This window comes from Erythrolamprus reginae, chromosome 5 (genome assembly GCF_031021105.1).
Source record: "Erythrolamprus reginae isolate rEryReg1 chromosome 5, rEryReg1.hap1, whole genome shotgun sequence".
In the NCBI taxonomy this organism is placed as follows: Eukaryota; Metazoa; Chordata; class Lepidosauria; order Squamata; family Dipsadidae; genus Erythrolamprus; species Erythrolamprus reginae.
Genome location: NC_091954.1, coordinates 80,115,825 through 80,139,348, shown reverse-complemented (window position 1 = coordinate 80,139,348; position 23,524 = coordinate 80,115,825). Strand labels below are relative to the sequence as shown.

General features: G+C 37.5%; 1 protein-coding gene across 2 annotated transcripts in view; it reads right to left on the bottom strand.

The window, feature by feature from the left end:
- Positions 1-23,524, bottom strand: part of PXYLP1 (2-phosphoxylose phosphatase 1) — a 46,272-nt gene that overhangs the window by 3,245 nt on the left and 19,503 nt on the right. For both annotated transcript variants that reach the window (XM_070754075.1, XM_070754076.1), the window contains exons 3-5: positions 16,059-16,220; positions 13,803-13,929; positions 1,057-1,196 (exon numbers count right to left, since the gene is read on the bottom strand). In XM_070754075.1, the coding sequence (XP_070610176.1) occupies positions 1,057-1,196; positions 13,803-13,929; positions 16,059-16,220 (429 nt within the window). The remainder of the gene's footprint in view (positions 1-1,056; positions 1,197-13,802; positions 13,930-16,058; positions 16,221-23,524) is intronic.

Here is a 23,524-nt window from a genome sequence, read left to right as displayed (position 1 = left end):
GGGAAGCTTTTACACATATTAGGAGCTTCCTTAAATTATTAAGAGTTGGTAGATGCGGCTTCATGATAAAGTGAAGCAAAGCAATGCAGATGCTTCCCTTTTAAAATGTGGTATGCAACACCACATTTTATGTGGTAGTTTATGAAGCAGTTTTAAACTCACATAGTAATTAAGGAATAATATTTAAAATGCTAGAAACCAGGAAACCAAGAAACTGTTCCATCCCTACCTTAAGTATAAAAGACAGCTGAGTAACTTTGAGACAGTCACCCCTTTCAGAAAAAATAGGTGACGAAGGGAGTATTAAGTATGTTTACCATGTTTGGTTACTTAAATCTTAGATAAAAATCAGATAGATAGATACTCCTCCCATAGATAGATAGATAGATAGATAGATAGATAGATAGATAGATGGATGGATGGATGGATGGATGGATGGATGGATGGATGGATGGATGGATGGATGGATAGGATAGGATAGGATAGGATAGGATAGATGGAAGGGGGGAAAGGGGGAAAAAGGGGACAGATTGATGATTGTTGTTGTAAGGGCAGAATAAGATATGAATTTTTGAATGATTGATAAAAATGTTTAACTATGCATTTTATTTTAATATTTTAAGGTATACGCATATTAATTTGTACATGGTGTTGGGGAGAAAAATAAAAAATGGACAAAGAAAAAGAAAATTTGATACTGTTTACTTTTTCTCTTGTCCCTTTTTCCTTAAGCATCGTATTTCTTTAGATTACAAACCAAATGGTAGGTTTTTTTATATAACAGTAGCTATACTAGAATTTTTTTTCTATTGAGCAGCCAAATACAATATGACTTAAAAACAGGAACCATACTAATTTTAGTTATTCAGACAAGGGGGGGGGGATGAGAATTTCTTAGAGAAACTATATTATGCTATGGAATGGATCCGTATGCTCCCTAAAAAGGCATTTAAATATTTGTGAAGTCTTTTCAAAAACTTTTAAGAAAAAACCCAAAGCATCACCAGCATGCCAATTTTCATTGGAAATGAAAATAAACCAGTTGCATGTAGTTACCTGTCTGTGTAAGTTCTCCCATTTCACACAGTGAATGGCTAGGGTATCGAGGCAGGCTGCTCAAAGATCCATCCATTTGGGCTTCTGATCCTTTAGACATATGGCTAATAAAAGCTTCAAGCAAAGAATGGGAAGGCTTTCTAAAAGAAATTAACCAAAACAGCTATTTAAGGATATGAAAGAAGCTGTAAAGATTGTGTTTTAATTAAGAAACTTCACAGAATTTCATGAAAAAGCATATTTACTACTCAGGAAAAAAATATTCTTTATGAAAATGAAATACAGAGCCATGTAGATGAATACCTGTGCTTGAAAAACATTTTGGGCATTTTTCTGAACAGCATAAAAAAGATATGACAGTAAAACAGGTCAAGACAGCATTGACTGAAGACATTACCATAATTATGTGGGTCAGCACGACTATATACCAAAATGCAAGGAATGCTATTGCCTTCTCACTGAAGTGGTATCTATTTATCTACTCACATTTGCATGTTGTTGAACTGCTAGGTTGGTAGAAGCTGGGACAAGGAACAGGTGCTCAATATTGTTATGCAACACTCAGATCTCAAACCTGAGCTGTCAAATTTCCAGCAGACAAGTTCAGAATTGTAATCGCTGAGGCATCACACACACACTAATACCAATACAATGACTTTCATTATCCCCATTAATCTAATATAGACATAACTCTATAAATAACTTTTTACTAACATTTTTTCAGGTTTTGGACATTTTATTGTAATGAGGTACGATTTAATTGAGAAATAAGAAGTTATATAATTCTAGTGCTATATATTCTAAAAATTAATCTGGTTTTTAAAAATGAATTTAATTTCCATGTGATGTTATTTTAAATTTTTGAAATTACAACAACCACGTAAAATAAGTCAATTTAGTGTTTACTATTTTATCTGAATTTTTAAAAATACTTACTTTATTACTGTATACCACAAGGTGGTGCCAAACTGCTTTCGTTTTACTTCAGATACTATTACACATAATTACAATTTAAAACTAATTATTTACTTAACTGAAAAGTGATTTCAATTTTGCTTTGTTATCAGCTTAGCCAAGAACTCATGCATATTGAACAACTATAAAATATAACAAAGAAAAATGTTTTTAATAGTACCCATATGACCATATAGGTTAGCCTTACTACAATGGATCCTAGATGCAAAGAGAAGTATTTTGCAATCATATATGCCATCTTGGGCTCCTGCCAACTAAAAATTAATAGTTATAAAATGTGTCAGAGTTGCCAGGGATTTTCACTATTAGGTCATTCTTTGTTAAGTGGACCAGGTGTTCACTTGACTGATTTTTGTAGCCTTATTTGAAAAGAAACCATCACAAAAACAACATACTGTATATGATAGAAAAAAACGTGCTCTTTCTAATAAAAATGAAAATGATTGAAGGTGAGAAAACAGAGAGTTCTGTTTCATCACCTTCAATCATCTTCATTAGAAAGAGCAAGGTTTTTTTTCTATTGCTCTCTGATTTCTCACCTTCAATCATCTTCATTTTTATTCATTAGAAAGCAATTTTTTTCTATCGTATGTTGTTTTTGTGATGATTTCTTTTCAAATAAGGCTTCAATTTCACCTGGTCCACTTGACAAAGAATGACCTTATTACAGGTTGCGGTAACCTTATTTAACAAATTATTCGTTTCATTTATAGGCTACCCAACTTTTAAATGTCTCATTAGTTTTACAATGAAATAATATTATGGAACATATTATGGAACATGTGTTGAAAAATATATTATCTAATGATTCATCCTCTCCTATGCACACAAAGTTTCCCTATGGCTGAAAATTTTCTTAATGTGTCTTCTAGGATAACTGATGGAAGAGCATTCAAGCAGGCTGGAGAAGATCCAAACACACAGGTAGTCCTCAATTTGCAATCATTCACTTAGTAATCATCCAAGGTTACAACAGTACTGAAAAAGTGACTTATGACTGTCCCTATGGTCCTATGTTCACAATTCAGGTGCTTGGCAATTGGCATGTATTTATGACAGTTGCAGTATGATGACATCCGGGGTGGGTTTCAACTTATCTCACTGCCAGTTCACTCCCTCCTGTGTTGCGTGGGTGTGCCATGCAGGTGGCTACGTGAGCATGCTGTGTGGACACGCACCAGGACATGCATTCAATAACAAAAAATCCAGGGGGGAAAAGTCGAAAAATAGATGGCAACCGCATACATAGTGCTGGAACTCAGGTTCTCTGCATATGCTCAGAAGGGAATAATAATAATTTTTTTTTAAATCGGGGGGGGGGGGAGATGGTGGTGCCCACGGACTGGCACAGATCTGGTTCAGAGACATCATTGTGATGTCACTAGCAGGTTGCTACTGGTTCAGGTGAACTAGTCTGAACCAGAAGGAACCCATCCCTGGTGATATCACATAATCAACATTTATGACTTTACCAGCTTCTGACAAGCAAAGAACACAAAGCACAAACACAAAAAGAACACAAAGCAAAGAAACTGCTTTGGTCACGCTGATGGATTATCTCTGGTGGGCCTGGGGTAAGGGTCATCCTGGTACTTTTTGACCTTTCAGTGGCCTTTGATACCATTGTCCATCGTATTCTTCTGCAATGACTTAGGGAGTTGGCGGTGGGAAACAAAGTATTACGGTGGTTCTCCTATTTCTCTGTCAGTCACAATCAGTGTTGGTGGGAGAACAGAGGTCCACTGCTAGAGTCCTACAGGAGCCTAGGAGTGCTGCAGGGGTCAGTCCACTCTCCCCTACTATTTAACATTTACGTAAAATAACTGGATAAAATCATCCGACGGCATGGGGTGAGGTATCAGCAATACAGAGAAGTGAAGTGGAGAGTGCACACAGCCTTGGGAGGGTCCTGTGCTAATTGTACAGATATCTGGTGTGATTTTGCCTAGCTTCACCTGCTGTTTCCTGTCTGTTAAGATGATTGTCATCATTTACAAATGTGTTCAGGTACAGCTAGATGATTTAGTTTAGATATGACGGTACTGAATGGTGAATTAAAGTCTACAAAGGGGACCCTTGCATAGGTCTTTGGAGATTCAAGATGTTGTAGGGTGTAGTGCAGAACCATATTGACAGCATCATCTATCGATCTATTTGCTCAGAATGCAAATTGCAGAGGGTTTAAGAGTGGATCCATGATGGTTTCAAATAGGATATCACTAGCGTTTCAAAGATTTTCATAGTTACAGATGTTAGAGCAACTGGTCTGTAGTCATTCAATTCCTTGATGAAGGGCTTCTTTGGCATTGGGATGATAGTGCAACATTTGAAGCAAGAAGGAACATGGCATATTTCTAGTGATTTGTAGAAGATTTGGGTGAAGATGGGGGTCAAGTGGTCAGCACAGACTTTTCAGCAAGAAGGAGTTATCTTGTCTGGGCCTGGTGCTTTTCTTGGCTTCTGTCTGTGAAATAGACAGAAGCCAGGTATGTCTTGCTTCTGCCTCATGTATCCCAGCAGCCTGTCAGGTCCCACAGAGTGGGCCTTTTCCAGGTCCTGTCAGCTAAGCAATGCTGGCTGATGGGGCTAGGGAAAGAGCCTTCTCTGTGGCAGCTCTGGCCCTTTGGAATCAACTCCCTCCAGAGATTTGCACTGCCCCCACCCTCCCAGCCTTTCATAAGGTTTTAAAAACTCACTTTTGCCAGCGGGCCTGGGGCCATTGAGTGCTGGTGTCCTGTTCCAGCCTATGACATGAGTGTATGCTTGCAATAGGATGAATGTAGGTTACTGTTTTTAATAACTGGAGTTTTAGATCAGATTTTATGTTTGGGTTTCTTACATGTTGTATTTTGTATTTATTCTTGTTTTGTAAGCCTTCCTGAGTCTACAAAGAAGAATGCCCTAGAAATCCAAATGAATGAATGAATGAATGAATGAATGAATGAATTAATTAATTAATTAATTAATTAATTAATGAATGAATGAATGAATGAATGAATGAATGAATGAATGAATGATAGATCAATCTTGTAGTTCCTTTTCTGTGATCACCAGTGGTTGTGAACCCAATCAGATGGGGTCAGTTGTAGGAGTTTTGGCTGTTGTTGGTGTGTCTGGAATGAAGGTTGTGGAAACAGGTGGATATAATTTCCTTTTAAACCTGCAGTAGAACACATTCAGGTCATCTGCCAGTTGCTGATTTCTTTCAGCTTGGGAAGGAGGTTTGCCATAACTAGTGATATTTTTGAGAGTTTTCCACGTTTGCTGCTTCATTGGTTGAGAACTGATTCCTTAGCTTTTCAGAGTAGCTTCTTTTTTGCTATTCTGATCTCCCTTGTTAATACATTTCTGGCCTGATTGTACAGCATTCTATCACCTTTTCTGTAGGCTTCTTCTTTGGAATGATGTAACTGCTTATGTTTAGCTGTGAACCAAGATTTATTGTTATTATATATTCGCAAGTTCCTAGTTACTACACATAGGTCTTCACGGAAGCTGATATATGATATTACAGTATCTATGAGTTCATCCAGGTCTGTGCAGTCAAAGCAAGCCTGTACCTTTAACTTTGCCTCTTCAAGTCCTGACTGATTTAATTGTTGGTTTTGTGGCTTTAAATCTTTGTCTATAAGCAGGTAGAAGGTGACTCATGCAATGATCAGAGTGGCCCTGTATTTAGAATAGTACACAGCTTTAGGTAATTTGCAAGGCACTATCCTGAATGTTTGGTAACAGACCAATAAAACCTGATAGTTTGACCTGGTTCCTTTGTAATTCTATATCCCAATCTACTACTTAGTCACCACTTTAACTGTATTGTTGAAGCAAGGATCTTGGAAACTATTCACAGGAAAGGCCACAGGTGTGCAATTTGTTTATAACATTTCTTCACTACTTGAATCTATAGTATACCTGTCTGAAACAATTACTAAGAAAAGCGTCATAGTCATCAAGCTGAGCCTTAGCCAGTGAAAAATATTATTTGCCAGACTATGGCTTCTATCCTAAGGAGAACAGCTTCTAATCTCAACAATACAGTAGAGCACACATCTGGATATCTAGGAAAAAACTCTTTAAAAGCTAAGTTGTTTTGTCAGGCTGTTGGAAAACCACCCTAATTTTACCCCATAAAAAGTTAAGGAAATTTGAAGTAAAAAGCTTAATTGCAGTAGGAATATAGTTTCTTCTTTTTTTTCCCCAGGGTAATTTGAAAAAAATCTATCATAATTTTTACACTTATAAAGTAAACATAATTTAATTGTCCCAAATCGTTTGATCACCTGATGACAAGCAAAAAAAAACAGTACTGTTTTTGTCAGAAAGCATTTTGATTATGTCTCAGTAAACAGTATCTGAGTCCATGAGGAATTGGACGCTTATAAATCCAATAAAATAAAATACAAATACAAATAAAATAAAATAAATACAGTCATGAAAAGCTAATCCTCTGGGGCAATATGTGGAAGCATTTGAACTTCAAGAAAAAATCTTGTGCGTCCACATTTCACTAGGTGCTAATATTCACAAGAATATTAGAGTTGAAGAAATATAAAGAAAGAAATGCAAAGCAGTTGAAAGTACATTCATTGGTTAATTACTTTTCCATTAAAAAAACCATTAAGAATCTTTCTTTTGAATGGCCAATTAACAGTATCTAGGCAACAGTGTGGAGATTGAAGATGCTATCTAAGCACAATGAAAAAAAGTATTTTGTAGTGTGCTTGAGCCTCCAGAAAGACTTGTTTTAATTTCCATAAAATAGGATAATGTGAAGTTATGCAACCCTTTATTTCATAAATATATAACTTAAGCTATAACTAGAATTCCCTAAATTGAATTTGACTTCTAACATCTATGTAGATAAATATATTTTGATATATTGCCAACCTGATATATCTCCAGCAATCTACAGATGCTTTGAAGTCATTCCATTTATCACTTTTACTTTCACTAGCTACCCTTCTTTCTATTTCTTACAATTTTGCTAAACACAAAACTCTTTTTAAAAAAATGCATAATTCTTTGCATTACATTCCCACAGTTTGTGAAGTTCTGCTTTTATGATGAAATCTTATTCTACTCTTTATTTGAACCAGACTTGATTTATTGGTGCCTCTTGGAAGTCCACTGTATTTTTAGTCATTACTTCCAAGGTTATAATCCAAAGGTATCTATTTTCTCTTTCTCTCTTCTTTCTTATTCACTGTTCAGTTCTTCAATCCATTCATTACTGGCAAAAACAGTGTTTCAACTATTCTGGCTGTCATAAAAATAGATAACATGATATTGTCTAAGTTCATTATTATTTTCCTCTCTAAAATTGAACTTCTTTTTACTTCTCTAGCATACTATGCATCTTCATTTATTGCTGAGGGCCAGAGAACAAAACTAAAGATTATTTCAATTCACATCATTGTTAATTCTTAATAAAAGCAATTACACTATCTAACGCTGAGGAAACTGAAAGTGTACATCCATAAGGTAGTGTACAGCTTGCGAAAAGAAATTTTAAAAAAGTGAAAATGGCTGTTCATACATACTTTGTTAAATGGAATGACAACCTGTTATGTAAGGAGAAACTCTGGAAATAATGTAATTTTAAAACGTGTATGGTAAAACAAGATATATGGTCAAGAACAAATGGTGTTGAATTAATGGGGGCTTACTGCAAATATGACCAAAACAACAACAAAAAAACCATAAATGGTCTGTCACATACATACAAAGAATAAATATCAAATTAAAAACAAAGAAATAAAAATGAGTAAATCATGGGTTAAAAGCAAGTGGGAAAAACAAGAAGGCTCTCATTTGTTGTTATACGGCAGAGCCTCCAAAAGTGGGATATACAGTACAGTGATCCCCCGGGTATCGCGATCCCGATCATTGCGAACGGCTATATGGCAATTTTTCAACCCGGAAGTCAAAACACCATCTGCACATGCGCGCCCTTTTTTTCTATGGCCACGCATGCGTAGATGGCGCCGGGCAGATCAGCTGCTGGGCGGCTTCCCTGGGTCTTCCCCCTCTTGCTGGCGGGAGGGCGAGCGGCGGGCATCAGCGAGGAGTTTCCCCACCGCCCACGCAAACTCCTCGCTGCCGCTCGCCCGCCCTTCGCCCGCCCACGCCGTTCGCTCGCGCCGCTTCCCAGCTGAGTCCTGAAGCGAATTGACTTCAGGACTCATCTGGGAAGCGGCGCGAGCGAACGACTTGTCCGCTGCCTGCCTGCGCGCGCGCCGCTCGCCCGCCCTTCGCCCGCCCACGCCGTTCGCTCGCACCGCTTCCCAGCTGAGTCCTGAAGCGAATTGGCTTCAAGACTCAGCTGGGAAGCGGCCCGAGCGAACGGCGTGGGCGGGCGAAGGGCGGGCGAGCGGCAGCGAGGAGTTTGTGTGGGCGGTGGGGAAACCCCAATCTTCGGCTCCTCGCTGCTGCGGCGGAAGTAAAAACACCATCTGCGCATGCGCAGATGGTGTTTTTACTTTCGCACCGCTACTTTGTGAAAAACCGATCATTGCGAGGGGTCCTGGAATGGAACCCTCGCAATAATCGGGGGACCACTGTATATAAATACATGAAGCAGCATATAGACATAGTGGCTACAAGGATATTATGCAAAGAGCTGTAGATTTCATTATATTTCCATTCCTTTTTTCCTGCTTTCCATAACATTGCTTACTCTACATGATAAGAATATATACAGTGATCCCCCGGTTATTGCGTCCCCAACCATTGCGAACAGGGTAATTTGCGATTTTTGAACCCGGAAGTCAAAACACCATCTACGCATGCGTGCCCTTTTTTCTATGGGCACGCATGCGTAGATGGGGCCCGGCAGATCAGCTGCTGGGCTGCTTCCCTGGGTCTTCCCCCTCTTGCTGACGGGAGGGCGAGCAGCGGGCATCAGCAAGGAGTTTCCCCACCGCCCACGCAAACTCCTCGCTGCCGCCCGCCCTTCGCCCGCCCACGCGGTTCATTCTCGCCGCTTTCGAGCTGAGTCCTGAAGCGAATTCGCTCCAGGACTCAGCTCGAAAGCGCCGAGAGCCAGCGGGGACAAGCCGTTCGCTGGCGCTGGCTATCGGCGCTTTTGAGCTGAGTACGGAAGAGAATTCGCTCCCGGACTCAGCTCGAAAGCGCCGATAGCCAGCGTGGACAAGCCGTTCGCTAGCGCTGGCTATCGGCGCTTTTGAGCTGAGTCCTGGAGCGAATTCGCTCCCGGACTCAGCTCGAAAGCGCCGATAGACAGCGTGGACAAGCCGTTCGCTAGCGCTGGCTATCGGCGCTTTTGAGCTGAGTCCGGAAGAGAATTCGCTCCCGGACTCAGCTCGAAAGCGCCGATAGACAGCGTGGACAAGCCGTTCGCTAGCGCTGGCTATCGGCGCTTTTGAGCTGAGTCCGGAAGAGAATTCGCTCCCGGACTCAGCTCGAAAGCGCCGATAGACAGCGTGGACAAGCCGTTCGCTAGCGCTGGCTATCGGCGCTTTTGAGCTGAGTCCTGGAGCAAATTCGCTCCCGGACTCAGCTCGAAAGCGCCGATAGCCAGCGTGGACAAGCCGTTCGCTGGCGCTGGCTATCGGCGCTTTTGAGCTGAGTCCTGGAGCGAATTCGCTCCCGGACTCAGCTCGAAAGCGCCGATAGCCAGCATGGACAAGCCGTTCGCTGGCGCTGGCTATTGGGGCTTTTGAGCTGAGTCCGGAAGAGAATTCGCTCCCGGACTCAGCTCGAAAGCGCCGATAGCCAGCGTGGACAAGCCGTTCGCTAGCGCTGGCTATCGGCGCTTTTGAGCTGAGTCCTGGAGCGAATTCGCTCCCGGACTCAGCTCGAAAGCACCGAGAGCCAGCGCGGAGGAGCCGAAGATTGGGGGCGGCGCGGCTATTTTAAAATGTCGCCGCCGGCATGGTGGGCTTGCCAGCACCCCCCGGACCTCCAACCCGGGTTTGGGGGGCTGCTAGGAAGCCCCCCATGCCGGCGGCAAACAGCCGCGCCGCCCCCAATCTTCGGTTCCTCGCTAGCGCTGTGGGAGTAAAAACACCATCTGCACATGCGCAGATGGTGTTTTTACTTCCGCAGCGCTACTTCGCGAAAACCCGCTCGTTGCGGGGGGTCCTGGAACGGAACCCTCGCAACGAGCGGGGGATCACTGTATATAAGTATGTATGAAAAAAAGTTCCCGAATTAACAAAGAAAGCACCATCATTTATGAATATTAAAACTCACTTTGCATACTACTTTTAGAATGACTAAATGTTTCATAAACCATAGGTACTATGGACAGCACTCATGTAATCTTACACAACTGCATTGTCAGAATAGCAAATGCATGGGGATAATAGCTAAATTCGGCGATATAAAGTCAACATTGTTTCATAGCTAATTACGCAGAACAAAAGAATTTTGTATAAATAACAGTTACTTTAAATCTCTACAATGTGGTTTGCTGGCTTTGGCTTTGTTACATTTCAAATGTATAGAAGAATTAAAATAGTGATTTAATTAATATTATCATAGAATGCCTTTGACAACTTTGGACTTTTTTCTAGTACTATTATAACATATATTTTTAGAACTGTGGTTGTCATGTCCTATAAAATGTTCAAATGGCTTTGAATTATCTCTGTTCAATTAATATTTCATTCCCTAAAGTAAGTTCATTAAAAATCCAATCAGTGCAATTAACAACTTATTCATCACTTATCTTATTACAAAATATAATTGCTTACTAGAGCCAATTCAATTTACTTCCATTCACCAGTAAGGCTATTCTAGAAAAATCTATTATGCCTAGCTCACTTCAGCACAGTAGCATTCAATATGAGAAAATGTATTTACCACAAAAGGTTACTAAGTTCTGGTTATCTCTTAAAGAAGAATGGAATAGAATAGAATTTTATTGGCCAAGTGTGATTGGACACACAAGGAATTTGTCTTGATGCATATGCTCTCATGTACATAAAAGAAAAGTTAGTCAAGAATCATAAGGTGATATAAATGATTTTACTTTAAAATTGTATAAAAACCTTGACATGCTTCTGAATTGATTCATATGCCCTCAGTGTACATAAAAGAAAAGTTAGTCAAGAATCATAAGGCGATATAAATGATTTTACTTTACAATTGTATGCAAAACTTGACATGCTTTTGAATTGATTCAGACAGAAGAAATAGAAACAGACACAATATTTACATGTTTCAGAGTTAAAAACAGCATTCTTCAATGCATTCTATTTATGAATAATTATTTATAGATTCAAGGTAGGAAAATTGTATGTCAGGTGCAATATTTGGGCTTTCTTTCAAACAGTATTACCTCCTTTGACATAAATAATAGTTTCTAAAGTTATTATAATAGTATTAGATAAGAATATTTATATTCTTGCCTTTGAAATTTTTCCCACACTTCCTTGCAGAATTCTTCTAGTTTGGAAATAATCTTAGTTTATTTGCAATTGTTATTCTGCTGAAATACCCAACTTCTTTATAACTTCAAATTAAAACATCCATTGAAATGAATATTTTCTGCAGAATTGGCATATTATACTACCTTAAAAATGAAAAAAAAACCTAGTAGAATTAATGAGTAAAAGAATGAGTAAGTGGCTTTTGTCATCTTAAAACAATCTTAAATATTTTTTTACCTTTTAATGTGTTATTATTCTATCAATTATTCCTCCATCAAACTTCTCTTATATTCAATGAGATAATGCAACACCCTTTTCACCATTTATAAAAATCTAAAATCTTAAAATTGATAATATTGATACTATTCTCTTTTCCTCTTGCACTGCATCTTTAAATTGTTAGCCGAGTGGTAAGATCATCTCCACTTAAGTATAAAATAACTAGAATATAAAACCAATATAATATGATTAAGTACTAACAAATCCACCCACTCATCAACACATGTTTTCAGCACTGATTGGAGGAAGAGCAGAAAGGCATCTTTATGCTTTTCAATCAGCTGAAATTCCAGTGCTTTCAGTAAAGGATTAAAATATTTTCTATAGCTGTGAGTCACCTCTTGAAAATTCTACCTATTTTGGAGTAAGTGGTAGAAAGGAGATTAATGACAAAAAGAGAAAGGAGGATAAGAATATAAGCTTATCAATAGAAACATAGAAACATAGAAGACTGACGGCAGAAAAAGACCTCATGGTCCATCTAGTCTGCCCTTATACTATTTCCTGTGTTTCATCTTAGGATGGATATATGTTTATCCCAGGCATGTTTAAATTCAGTTATTGTGGATTTACCAACCATGTCTGCTGGAACTTTGTTCCAAGGATCTACTACTCTTTCAGTGAAATAATATTTCCTCACGTTGCTTTTGATCTTTCCCCCAACTAACTTCAGATTGTGTCCCCTTGTTCTTGTGTTCACTTTTCTATTAAAAACACTTCCCTCCTGAACCTTATTTAACCCTTTAACATATTTAAATGTTTCGATCATGTCCCCCCTTTTCCTTCTGTCCTCCAGACTATACAGATTGAGTTCATTAAGTCTTTCCTGATACGTTTTATCCTTATGACCTTCCACCATTCTTGTAGCCTGTCTTTGGACCCGTTCAATTTTGTCAATATCTTTTTGTAGGTGAGGTCTCCAGAACTGAACACAGTATTCCAAATGTGGTCTCACCAGCTCTCTATATAAGGGGATCACAATCTCCCTCTTCCTGCTTGTTATACCTCTAGCTATGCAGCCAAGCATCCTACTTGCTTTTCCTACTGCCCGACCACACTGCTCACCCATTTTGAGACTGTCAGAAATCACTACCCCTAAATCCTTCTCTTCTGAAGTTTTTACTTAACACAGAACTGCCAATGAAATACTCAGATTGAGGATTCCTTTTCCCCAAGTGCATTATTTTACATTTGGAAACATTAAACTGCAGTTTCCATTGCTTTGACCATTTATCTAGTAAAGCTAAATCATTTACCATATTACAGACCCCTCCAGGAATATCAACCCTATTGCACACTTTAGAGTCATCGGCAAATAGGCAAACCTTCCCTACCAAACCTTCCCCTATGTCACTCACAAACATATTAAAAAGAATAGGACCCAGAACAGACCCTTGTGGCACACCGCTTGTAACCTGTCTCTGCTCAGAATACTCGCCATTAACAATAACTCTCTGATGTCTATGCTTCAGCCAGCTTGAAATCCACTGAACTATCCAGGGATTAAGTCCAATCTTCACTAATTTATCTATCAGCTCTTTATGTGGAACCGTATCAAAGGCTTTGCTGAAGTCCAGATAGGCAATATCCACGGCACCACCTTGATCCAACACCTTTGTGACATAGTCAAAGAAATCAATGAGATTAGTCTGACATGATTTGCCTTCAGTAAAGCCATGCTGATTTGGGTCCAATAAGTTATTGTTTTTTAGGTACTGATTTATCCTCTTTTTGAGTAGAGTCTCCATCATTTTAACTATAATTGATGTCATGCTAACTGGCCTGTAGTTACCAGCTTCTTCTCTACTGCCCTTCTTGTGGATAGGCACAACACTGGCCATTCTCCAATCCTCAGGAACATCTCCTGTTAACAGGGATTGGTTAAACAAATCAGTCAGGGGGGTAGCAATATTGTGTAAATGAATATGCAACACTACAGAAGTAAAGCATGAAACAATCCTTTTAGAAAAAGTTTGTAGATCTGTGCTTAAACTGATGACAATCTATTGAAAATGATTATGAATTTTGAATTGGGCACTAATATCATTTGTGCAGAAATAAAATATACAAAGCATTGGTATAATACAGAAATGTTACCTGTTAGGCATTAATGTACAGTCAATGTCTGGCCGTTTTGTTCTGGGAATGGCATACAGAGGATATCGGTCTCCATGGCGAATTAGTACATGAACCGATATCAGTTTAAAATAGTGAGGTCCATGACCTATAAGAAAAAGAGCGAGAATAGACTCGTAACGGGGATGCCTTCCAACTGAATCCCGAGTATTTATAATACATTTACACCTTTAGTGAAACATACAACATTGGCACTGAACAGTTGAGATCATTTTCCACAAAAGGTTTCTAAAGGTGGATTATAAAACTCTTTGTGTGAGACACATATTGCACACAGGAGAGATGAAGTGACTCAGTAGGTATTTGGCTAGATCAAGAACTCCCCAAATAAACTCTTCTGAGTAGGTTTGACATTATGATAGAGAAATAACCGCTGCAGTCTTATACTCACTTACTGGATATAATTCTCTCAAACATAGGTCAGTGGGATTTGGGACCTTTTTTTTACTCTTCTTTAGCCATTACATGAACACGAACTGCATCCTTATTTTGCTGCCAAGTCCCCATAATATTGCCTTCATCTTTTTCCCAATCTATTGCTCAGTTTTACATAGCATTTTTCCTTCTAAGGCAGCCAACAAGCTGTGACAAGGGCCATTCAGCCCTGAGTACAAGAAAGTTACTTCAAACCAGGTTCTCCTCCTAAAATGGTGAGGTATCCAAGATGATCCCAAATAGCAGCTGACAAGTATTTGTGCTGAGAAGACAAGTTTTATTTATATATGAGTTATAGTATATATGAGAATAATGATTATATATTGTATTATTATGTTCGCCTGCTCGTCGTCGGGGCGAAAAGGAGGCCCCAAGCCTGCACAGCTCTTTTTATAGGGCTGGCAGGCTCCGCCCCCCCGACGACGTCATCGGCCTGGGCCAATGCCTAAAGATGGCTGGGATCTCACGAAATCTCACGAGATCCCGGCCGACAAGATGGCGGCTACGCCGAGGACCGTGTCTCCCTGGCCCTGCGGCAAATCCAGGCCAGGGGTAAGCCACTGGCCACGCATTGTATTAGATGATTATATAAAAATGGAACTGCTTATTGTTCTAACAGTATATTTATGCTATTATTTTTTTCTGTTGCATTTATTTTCACTTATTTCTTTAAACACCTGTTATGGTGGTTGGCTTTTTTAAAAAATAATGCTTGAGTTCTTGTGTTTTGTTTCTTTTGCTTTCTTCTGTCATTATTTTAAAAGCAATAAATATTTTTTTTAAAGTATTTGTGGTGGTACTGTGTATAGTGAAGGAGGACAAAGAGAACCTTTTTATCTGTGGTTTCAAGCACAATGACTCCAAGATGCCTGTCAGCTTCATCAACTTTGATTATATGAAAAGCAGCTAATAAGGGTAATGCATATTGAAATAGCATGCATTTCATGCAAGCCCTACTTATATTCTCTCTGTCTCAGCTGTGCTTCAGGGTGTCAATATTTTGGGCTGATGCAGGTCATTGCTCTGGATAAAAAGCTTCTTTCCCCTACCATCTTCTTTATTTTGCACCAGCAGCTGCTGCCCCGGAAAAGAGAGGGGGATGGGTGAAAGGAGGAGGGGGTAAATTCTGACAAGCCAATGGACAGAGCTATTGATTGGTTGCCTGGTGATACTAAGATCTTTTGGCTATAAGCCAGAACAGAAGCAATTTGTAGTGATGATGGGACAACAAAAGCTATACCCATTTTACTTTTTGGCTGGACCAGATATTTTAACTGATTTAGGAGAAAGAACACTGATTTGAACATAAGGAACTACAATGGAAAGGTTTTGGAATAATCAAATAGGTAATCGAAGAAGCTATTTCCCATGCTGCATTAAACCTCTGTACTAGGTACAGATCTAACAGAGATTACCACTGTACTACCTATAAATAATAGTGCTAATTGGGCTATTTAAAAAAAATCTATTTTCTAATTCTTGCAGCTCAGATTCAGAAGCTACATGATTTTCTATAAAAAAACATTCATTTTACTTGCAGCTTCTAAGTAGATTTTAAATGCAAGGCATGACTAGACCAGTCCTGTGGGGGAGGGAGAAAATTATATTTGAGCAGTTAAGCTTAAGCTAGTAGGTAATGTCTGAGGGTTGCCTTTACTTTTATGTTAAATCCTGCTTTCTGTTTGGAATTTGAGAGCATTCTATTAGCAAGGTTTCAGAACCTGCAACAGAATTAAGCAAATAAAAATCAAAGAGCAGTCAGCAACAAAATTGTGTAGTTACCTTCCATACTGCGTTCAGAGATGCTGGGAACATTACAATAAAACTGAGCTTCATAAATAGGATCGATAGCAGGTGGCTCTGTTAGTGGATTAGGCATTATTCTCTTTCGATTCTTGGAATGCAGAACATTGTCTTTAATTGGCTTAACAGGAATCAAGTGTACTAAAATATAAATAACCAACATTAATTGATGATAATTAGTCAATGCTAAATTATTTATTTGCATAATTCAACATTCAAAATGCAAAGTATGGAATAAAGATGGAACAGAGAATAGTCTTCTATACTTCTTATACTAGACGTGTAGTATAAAATCTATTTTTACATCACATTAATTAGTGATTTCTTAGTAGGTGGTAAGTAATGTAATACTGTAATATAATTTTGCTGATAGAGTGATATTCATCAGTAAAACAATTTCTATCTTTTCATTATGCAATGCTTTTGATCTTTATAACAGATTTGGGTTACGCACAAAAAGTGTAAGAGAACTAGTACCCAAACAAAATTCTGTTAATAAAGGAACCAGTAAAATAAAATCACAAGGTATTAATTAAAAGCATAAGTAATAAATAGTCTAAGCTCTAACATTGCTATTTTATGTATACCTGTAGTGGATTATGTTTTCTTAAAAAATATAGTTTTCAGTGACAATCCATGTCAGCTACCCTAAATATGTTTAAATTCTATTCTGCCTACAAAAGAAAATCCTTTGAAATAAATGATTTTTTCCAGGATTATATTTAATATACATGGCAAGTCCCTGGAGAGGGGCGGCATAAAAATAAAATAGAATAGAATAGAATAATAAAATAAAATAAACAATCAAGCAAACAAACAAACAACATAACATGAAGTCAGAGACAAGAAAAAATAAACATACCCATCTGCTAGTTTAGCCTAATAAATATTCCTTTTTGAATATTAAAACTATTACTTCTGAAAACAGCATTTGTCACAGATTTTATATTTATTCTAATTTTGCTCCATCTCACATTATGCATACAATATGTAAATTGCTGCTTTCAGCATAATCACTTTTGAAAAATAAAAGAAACAATATAAAATAAAGGTAGAATCTCTTGAGTTGTACTATATTTGTTCATCTTTTTTTAATTCATTCAGAAGATTCTTTTTTTAAAGTTAGAACACCGTTATTAGAGTAACAAATACAATTAATACTAAAATAACTAAAAGGAAGATATAGAAGAAAAATCATTAATATTTACCACAAAAAATCAGACATGAAAGCAAATCCATTCCCTTTTTCCTTTCAACTTTAAAACTTGGAATATATTTTGTTCTGAATGTTAAGCCTTAAACACAGTAGGTTCTTTCAGTGTTGTGCAACCAAACTATTTAAAAAGCACTTGTACAAACTTGATCCAAATCAAGTAAAATTTCATTGGCTTTAAACATAAAATAGATATACTATTCCATTCTGCCAAGAATGGAAAAAGAAATTTTAACTCTTCCATTCATCCGCAGTTATTTAGAAAAAGTGATGCTAAAATATTTTTCAAGATTATTTATCCTTATGTGTAAACAGAGAAAAAAGTGTACTGCTTTGCTTTAATTCTGGACTACAACTTTTGCTTAAATTGAGCAATGCGACAGAGAGGCATGCTCTATTATACTGAGCATGATAAAGAGTATAGGAAATTTTCTGGAATGGACTATGTGCAAATATATTGTGCTGTTTCCCAATCTGGCATCATATATTATATGTATTTGATTGGAATAAACCAGCTTTTCCCCAAACTTTTCATGTTTGGAAGGTACAAATTTGGGGAACAGTGGGCTAAAAAAAGCTATACAGTACTCCCTTTATTGATTACTCAGCTCACTGAATCATTGTTCATATTCTTTACATAAAACTGATAAAACTAAAACTTGGACATTTAGAAAAGTAGCACTGTTTCTAACGGGACAATATTTTAAAAATTATCTAAATTGTTACTGAGTGGTTCTTTAAGTATATGTCAGATTTCTTTTTTTAAAAAGTTTTTTTAATTAAATATACATTAAAACATTGAACACGGTGTAACCGACTTGGCATTTATCTTTGCCATACATTCCAAATTATAAAATAAGTATCATATATACCTTACTGCTTATATACATTTGGTCTATTCAGTAATTACATGTGTAAAGATGCCATAATTCTGTCCATATTAATTTTAGATATGTCTTATCCAATTTCATTATGTTGTAATAACATACATTTAATTCTCCATTCTATAAATCCTAATTACTTCTTCTTTTAGATCCTTCCTTTCTGTTCCAACTACTGATAATTTTTTTCCATATCTCATAATATTCAGTTTCGCCTTTATTTTTAAAGTCAATCTATTCATTTCAGTGCAAATCAGAATTTTCTTAATCACTTCATATTCTAGGGCAATGATGGCGAACCATTTTCCCATCAGGTGCCGAAAGAGCATGTGTGTGCAGTATCGCACATGCACGAGTGCCTACACCTATAATTCAATGCCTTGGGAAGGCTTCCCCCAACTGCCAGAGCTCCCCTGGAGTCCAGAAACTAACTTCTGGTGGGCCCAGTAGACTTGTGTTTCCCCCTTCTCAGGCTCCAAAGGCTTCCCTGGAACCGGGGGAGGGTAAAAACATCCTCCCCCATCCTCCCAGAGGCTCTTTGGAAGCCAAAAAAGACCCTCCCAGAGTCTCTTTACAAGCCAAAAATGAACTGGCCAGCACACACATGCATGTTGGAGCTGAGCTAGGGCAACAGCCCACGTGCCATCACTGTTCTAGGGGGCTCTCTCTGTTTTTCCAATTTTGGGGGGAAAACATTGTTGCTGCTGTTATAATATGTATTATTACATATTATAACAGCTACATTTATAATTCCCAATACAAATAATTCTGGTTTAAATTCCATTTTCTGTCCAGTTAACTATACCAGACAGAGTTGATTTTTTCACCAATATTTCTTTTGCTTTTTTACATGACCACCACATATCTGCCTGGTTCTTGATTGTATTTCCAACATTTTGATGATAAATTTCTTAACAGTTTTGCCAGTCTTGCTGGTGGAAGGTGCCACTTATAGAACATTTTATATAAACTCTCTTTGTATGGTATTGCTAATGTTATTTTCCTATTTCTTTCCCATAATTCTTGCCATTTTTTCAGTTGTATATTGTAACCAAAAATTTTCGCCCATGCCACCATTGTTTCCTTAAACTGTTCTTCTTCCATCTTACAATCCAATAAAAAACATATAAATTTTCTTTACCAATTTATCATTTGTCCCCAGAAAGATCTTATCTATTGGCATTAACTTCCTATTAATGCCCCACTCTTTCACATCTTTCAAGTAACATGATTGGATTTGTAAATAGGACCACCATTCCAATTCTATACTTGTTCTATTATTTTTTGCCTCGATTTCAATCCCCCTTCTTCATTTATCATATCCTTATAAGGATAATGTTTTCCCTGTTTAATAAAATTTGGAATCAAATTTCTATTACTAGCATTGTCCTATGAAGAAGAAAATATCCCATAGAAAGAATAGGCTAAGTGCAACAGAAGAGATAAGGAAAAAGATTAATTATGCAACAACAATGATATGGAGTGAGAAAAAACTTTGGAAATATAACCCAGAGGGAGGCAAACATATGGTAGATTTATGCATTCTAACATCTGCATTCAAATTTCACAGAACTTTTTTATAGTAAAAAAAAAACTAGGAAACCTATTGCTTATTTCAAAATGTCTTTCTTGAGGTGTTAACAATCAAGAGTTCTTGTTGCTGTTGTTATTATTATTATTATTATTATTATTATTATTATTATTATTATTATTATTAATTAGACTTGTATGACCTTGGGCAGCTCACAACATACAATGCAAACAATAAGTATACAAATCTAATAGTTGAAAATATAGCTAAAAAGCCATTAATTTAAAAAACAGTCAATTTACTCAATCATACCCACACATAACATTAATGGTCAGAACAGAGGGGGAGACATATACTAGTTGCCCCACGCCTGGCGACATAGATGGGTCTTAATGCTTTTGCGGAAGGTGAGGAGGGTGGGGGCAGTACAAATGTCTGGAGGGAGCTGATTCCATAGGGCTGGGGCCGCCACAGAGAAGGCTCTTCCCCTAGACCCCACCAAACAACATTGTCTGGTTGACGGGACCTGGAGAAGGCCAACTCTATGGGACCTGGAGAAGGCCAACTCTGTGGGACCGCTGGGATTTATGCGGCAGAGGTTCCCCTCACACCCTAAGATTAAAGTCACATATTGTTGTTAAATTTCATATTAAATCTATTCATCAAAATATAAAAATTCAGAAGCAGGAATCTCAATCCTCAACATGTAGTAACAAGAAAACTAACAAAAAAGCTCCAAATCACATCCCACCATTTACTTTTAATTACTTCTACAGCATCTATCCAGGAGTCTACATTGACTGTACATTGTACAATGACAGTAGTTAACAATCAGAAGGTTTTCATATTTATAATTGTCCTTTTCAATGACTTTATGTATGTATCAATGAAACTGAACTGGTAAGATTGAAAAATAATTATACAGCTCTAAGTCTAAGACTTTCATTAAATATTTGAAAAGCTTTAAAGTGATGAATCTTCTGCAACAATATTGGTAAATTGTGATATTTTGTACTTTGAGAACTAATATTATTTTACTGTTTACCCTGGTGCAAGAAAAGAGTACTAGTTCTTGATTAAACTGGATTTAAAACCCTCCAAACCACTGGCTTCTAAGAGTGAATTATTACCTATTGGACCACAGCTGTGTTTCATTTATGAGTATAACTGTAAGTCCATAATATTGATTTTCGTCTGAGAACAGAGGTGTCTAAAATGGCCTAAGGTAAACAGCATTAAGGTTTGACTTTTAAAGGCCTTCAACTATAACATATTTGGCAGTATTTCCAAATAAACAATACCTGTAAACTTGTCATCTGTTGTCTTAGGGTAATATTTCTCCCTCAGGAGAAGTGCTTGTCACTGTGTACCATCAAAAGAATAAGCATACACTGTATACACATACACTCCACACTCCTTTCAGAATAAGAAATGTTATGTAGAGCACAAAAAGAAATATGAAATAGTAAGCTAAAGAAAAGGAAACAGCTAAATCTAGCTTACAACAACACTATTAATATCTATCTATAATGTAACTTTCTAGACTTGAAAATCTTTACTTCCTCTATATCTGATATATTTGATAAACTGCTTTTGTGCCCTTTAAAATTCTCATCTTTATCTTTGAACATTGAATTTCTATCAAATCACAACCTTCTAGATTGGTTCAGATTTATTCACTTTTCCTTCATGTATTATTAGTTTTGTAATTTGTCCTCTTTAATTTTCTCTATATAATCAAAGTACCCCAATGCTATCAAAGTTTTCAGAAAATGTAAATGAATAATTATAGTAACTGTTATGGTGTCTGTTTCAGTACCAATACTGTTTCTTCAGATTTATTTTTTCCTTTATGAAGATCATCATACATGCCACCTGTTCTGCCGGGCTCAACGGCACGAGCTCCAATTAGGTGCAAAGGTATGAATTCAAACACACACAGTTGAAAAGTCAAGAACAAAGATTTATTGAAAATAAAAGAAAAGCAAAACTCCCTTTTTGCAGGTTCAAAACCACAGACTTGAAGACAGTGAAAAACAATAAACAAACACAAAACAATTAGCAAGCAGCTGTGAAAACGTCACAGCTACCCTTCTTCAACCGTTGCAACTCACACAATTAACTGTGGTTTAATGTCCAAGTCCTGGGATTGATGCAAAGAGAGTCCTAGAGACGAAAGCCACTTCCTCTTTCTCCAAATAATCTTCCACACTGAGAGGCCAGCACCCTGCCCATTTAACAGCAGCCCTAATTAGTTGAACCACACCCAACCACAGGTGAACTTTCTTATCTCTTGTAATACCTACATAGCTGCTCTTTTCTATTCATTGCCCTTCGCCTGTGTATGTCAATGAGTGCTTCTTCAACTGAGTCCAGCGAAGATAAGGAGGAGGATGAATTGCTTCCTAATGGGTTGCCTGCCATGACCCCCTCTGAGGGTCCCATTTCACAGTCACTCCCCGCTTCCCACGCTGCTTTGCTGTCCAAAGCAATTGGCAGTAAAACAGGCCTCTGACACTGGGAGGATTCACCCACATCCAGCCCCATCGTCCTTGGGGCAGGAGCTGGCCCAGAGCCAACCACAACACCACCTAGATCATAACAGCTCCTAAACCTAGAATATTATATAACCTTTCATTTATATAATGACAAAAGCTCCTTTCTTATACAACATTTATAAGTCTCATTTTGTCCTGAACAGATGCTTTATATTATGAGGAATGCATATACATGAAGAAATCTAAACATTTATTCAAAAGCTAAATAATTCCCTTCTTTGTGGACAAAAAATATCAGCCCAGACATTAAAACAATCAAGTTTCAACCATTCTATCCCTCTCCCCTTATCTCTCTCTCTCTCTCATACATACAGACACACAGAAGTCAGAAGTAAAGATACCTGAATGTATATACTTATTTTGTGCATAATTCTTATGTTTTCAAGGATCTAACATGAGCTTCTTAAAATTAATAGGTAATGGACATCTAAACATAAGACTTCTAATTTTTAGTAGGTAAGTATCTGCTGAACTAATTCATAGATTCACATCCCCCAAAATATCCCATGTTGTAAGAGTATTCTTTTTCTATGAATAAAAGTTATTGCTAGTTATTCTGAAACATTACTTTCCTCTTGCCTTGAACAGAGCTCTGCTATATGCCACTTGACATTTTAATTCAGGTAAATACAAGCCACTGAAGTATATTTGTTGGGTACAATAGTAAAATTAGGTGCATATGTTTATAATAGTTACATGTATACAACTCACATTTTACCATCTTCACAACACACTTTTATATGACTCATTGAACAGCACTTTATCAAAATAAAAGGAGACCCAATTCTTTTGTATAACTTGATAAATTCATGCTGGCTTTTGCCAAACAATGCAGCCTTTTCTAAATGCTCACAAACCACCCCCTTCATAGACCTTACCAGAAGTTTGCAAAGGACTTTTTATCCAGGTCCTTTTTTGAAGATAGGAACATGCACCCTACACTAATCATTTGGTACTACAGTGTTCCCTCGGTTTCCGCGGGGGATGCGTTCCGAGACCGCCCGCGAAAGTCTAATTTCCGCGAAGTAGAGATGCGGAAGTAAATACACCATTTTTGGCTATGGACAGTATCACAAGCCTTCCCTTAACACTTTAAACCTCTAAATTACCACTTCCCATTCCCTTAACAACCATTTACTCACCATTACTGGTACTCACCATTGAATAAGACACTTAGTGATCCTGATATTTATAAACATAATTATTTATTAACAATAATTATTATTTTTTTATTTATCTGCAAAAATTATTAGTTTGTTGAT